This window comes from Aplysia californica, unplaced genomic scaffold, assembly GCF_000002075.1.
Source record: "Aplysia californica isolate F4 #8 unplaced genomic scaffold, AplCal3.0 scaffold00498, whole genome shotgun sequence".
Lineage (NCBI taxonomy): Eukaryota > Metazoa > Mollusca > Gastropoda > Aplysiida > Aplysiidae > Aplysia > Aplysia californica.
This window is the reverse complement of record NW_004797768.1, coordinates 547,455-551,133: the sequence shown is the minus strand read 5'-3', so window position 1 is coordinate 551,133 and position 3,679 is coordinate 547,455. Positions and strand designations below refer to the sequence as shown.

At 41.2% G+C, this 3,679-nt stretch overlaps 1 protein-coding gene across 1 annotated transcript in view; it reads right to left on the bottom strand.

Annotated features, from left to right (window-relative positions):
• The window catches only part of LOC101857666 (nardilysin), a 54,608-nt gene that overhangs the window by 3,973 nt on the left and 46,956 nt on the right, over window positions 1-3,679 (bottom strand). The window contains exon 30 of the mRNA XM_005105881.2: window positions 1,015-1,131. Within this exon, the coding sequence (XP_005105938.1) occupies window positions 1,015-1,131 (117 nt within the window). The remainder of the gene's footprint in view (window positions 1-1,014; window positions 1,132-3,679) is intronic.

The following is a 3,679-nucleotide window of genomic DNA, read 5'->3' as shown; positions in this document are numbered from 1 at the left end:
AATTCCTCACAGCGAATCGGCGATCGCGAAGAGGGAGTTCCGCTTCTATAAGTGTAGAATTCTGTGCTCTCTGCAAAGTGCGCGTTAGTGCATGCCTTGTGTATAATCGGGATCCGTCATAACTACTTGTAAGCGTGTTAATGAACTTAGGGCAGGGGCCTAAGTGTTCGCGTTTCATTGGATGGGTGACAGTAAATATGTCTCTATATTTTAGCTTTTTGTTCAAGATTCTCAGATTTTCAGTGTCACTGCATCTTGCCCTCCCACAGTTCTTACACCTCTCACACTGAATAGGTTTTCTTAAGCTATTCAAGTTATTACTCTACTTTGAGTTTAAGCATTAATTTTGTCTTTCACGTTTATTATATGAATCATTACACCCAGACTGGTTCATGACAGTCGATATTCTGGTTCTAGGCCTTTTCTCAGGCTCAAAACAAGATTCGTTTTTATATAGTTTATATATGCAGGCGAATATGATGAAGGTAAAATATAAATAAGTCGCACAAGACCACAGTGTGCCTCCACTTTCTGTACGTAATCAAGATTGTAAATATTTGGTAAGTGACTCATACTTGAAATTATCTTCCAAACCCTCAAACTTGTATGAAATTACCTTGCTTTGATAAATTGATGGTTTTTATTTCAGCATTCTAGGGTCCAACAGTATAATAATAGTGGGTGTCTCGTGAAAATGGGCTTCTGTCGCGATCACGCGGAAAGTTCCTCCTTTTTAAAAATTCTGAGTTGAGACCCATGGTACGGGGAACAAACATAAAAACTTAGATAAAATATGGAAAAGTATTTCTCAGTTTTTGGCTTATTGGCGAAAAATGGAGAAAACTTTGGATAAAATGTTTTTGTATAAGTTTGAAGAACACACCCAGGCATTGAAATGTGCAAAAACCTGTAATTAAAAAACAGTAAACCAGAAAACAAAGACATCTAGACACCGAAATGTGTAAAAATCTATCATCAGAACACAGTAAAAAAGAAAACAAAGACACTACTAACCTCCAGTTTCATCCTGTTAAAAAGGTAGCTTTGCTTGAGGATTTCCTGCCAGAAGCGAGACGATTCGTCAAACAAGTCGCCATCTTCTGAGCTCCGGAGAACAGCCTGACTCTCAATCTGTAGACATATGAGGTTATCTTATTAATCTGTAGACATATGAGGTTATCTTATTTCACTGACCTGCACTGTCAAAATGAGTTGCTGCAAATAGGAAGGACAATGTTGTTTTTGGGGGTTTAAAAAAAAGTTTTAGTAGGGGTTTTATGACGCTCGCAACTGCATAAGGTCATATGAGCGCCAATGGTGGATGTAAACAGAGAAGTCCTTACAGGGAATCATACCCACTCTGCTCACCTCTCTAGCTTCAACAGCACAAAGTCTGCTTCGACTACCAAGGCACCCCGGAAATAACAGGTTACAAGAGAGTGACAAACATACAAAAGAAGTAGAGGAAAATGATGATAGCAAGGATTAGGAAAGAAAAAGCAGCAGTTCCCTGTTGTAGTTCAAGCACAGTTGTGAGCATGACATTATTGGATCAGCCCATTTACAATTCCACTGTGCATTAAAAACAGAAATGTACGCCCTTTGGGAATGGCCTAAAGACACTTCAGTCAGTGGCACCACCCGGAGGGGGGAGGGGGGTTTGTTTTGTAAAAAAAATAAATTGACAATAAATTAAAAGATCACACAGATAAAGTCGCACGAAAAAACCCAAAGGAAAAGAAAAACACAACATGACCTGCTCCAATGGTCACCTGTCCAAGACAATCATCTGTACAAACGAGCACTTTCCATATCACCTGTTACATTTAAAATGCTTGCTTTTCTCAGTGTTGGAAGCACTAAATTATTTATCAGTGAAATTTCGTCCATCAAAGGAAATTTTTAATTCGTCCCAGCGACAGAAAAAGCAACGTTTGACCCATGATAAGAGATATGTTTGACGACATTGTGGAATCAGGCGCTCGTCAAATTTTGGGCATGTGGAGTTATTGGTATCATTAGAAAGCTGATTTATTTGCCTTGAAATTCCAATTAAAATAAATATCTATTTATCTTGAATACAACTCGATACATCAGCTTTTGAAGGATGTGAGGTTGCCTGGTTTCAGTGGTGAAACTTTTTTTTTAATAGTAGAAGGCTTTACGGCGCTCGCAACTGCATAAGGTCATATGAGCGTCAAGGGGTGGGTGTCAACAGAGAAGTCTTTACAGGGAATCAGACTTAGACTGCTCACCTCTCTAGCTTCAACAGCACAAGGTCTGCTTCAACTATCAAGGCACCCCAAAATAGCAGGTCACAAGAGTGACAAACATACAAAAGAAGTAGAGGAAAAAATGACAATAGTAGGGATCTGGAAAGAAAAAGCAGCAGTTCCCTGTTGTAGATCAGGCACAGTTATGAGCGTGACATGAGTCAGCCCATTGACAATTCAACTATGCTTGAACGAGAAATGTCCCCCCTTTGGGAATGGCCTAAAGACACTTCAGTCAGTGGCACTGCCCCGGGGGTACACAAGCACGAAAATGGCCACCAAAGTTTGGTAACAATACCTGGAAATGTGTTTTTATATAGACATAAAAGAGCTTAAGCCAAAAAAATAAAAATTCGATAAAAATGTCCAAACTAGCAGGAAAATGCCCGTTTCTCCGATTTCATTATTTTGACGAGCGCCTGATTTCATCATGCTGCCTCACATATGCGCACAACATGTACATTTTCATTATTTATGGAAATTTTATTTAATAAATGAGTGTTTTATATGTCCTGATGTGGACCAATGGCCTTAAACACTACATTAAAAAAAAATATTGACACTGCCCAAGACATCCACATGTCTAAGGCGACCACTTTTTTCCCTGACAATGGGTGGCCGTCTTGGACAATTTTGACTGAGTATTTGACTTCACATTAAAATATCACTTTTTTCTTCTTTTTTTTTGGGTGTTTTATGGCGCTCGCAAATGCATAAGGTCATATGAGCGCGCGGGACACACCTAATATTTTCAGTTGGTAGGAAATTTTTAATTTTGCCCTGGTGGCGGCCGAAGCCTACTCTTATCAATTTTAGACCACCAAAGGATCTTTAACGAGCGCAACTTGCACACGTGCCCTCCGAGATTTTTCGCCCTTGTCCAAGAAGGCTAGGTGTAGATCTTTCCTACCAGAAGATCAGGGGTGTGGCAGAAAGACAGCAGTAAGGAGGAGCCAAGGAGTAGCAGTAGAAAGGCTGCAGAAGAGTCAGGAGCCCAGAGGAGGGGGCAAAGGAGGTGAGGGGGTGGGGGCACAAAGCAGACGACAGAGCATAGCTGGAGAGCAGGAAAGGAGGTGAAAGGAGACAATTTTAGAGAAGTCCTTGTCGAGCAGCCTGGGGACCCCTGCTCTGGGTAAGGTCGTCGAGAGAATGGTCAACGACAGATTGTACTGGTGGATGGAAAACACCGGCACAATCAGCACATCACAGGCAGGATTCAGGAAAGGCAAAAGAACTATGGACCACCTCATCAGATTTGCCCAGAAGACCAGTGATGCCTTTCAAGATAAAGACAATGTTGTGGCTGTCTTCATCGACCTGAGGCAGGCGTATGACCGTGTGTGGAGACAGGGACTGTTCTACAAAATGCAAAAGCTTGGGATAGCAGGAAGGATATCCAGCTGGAT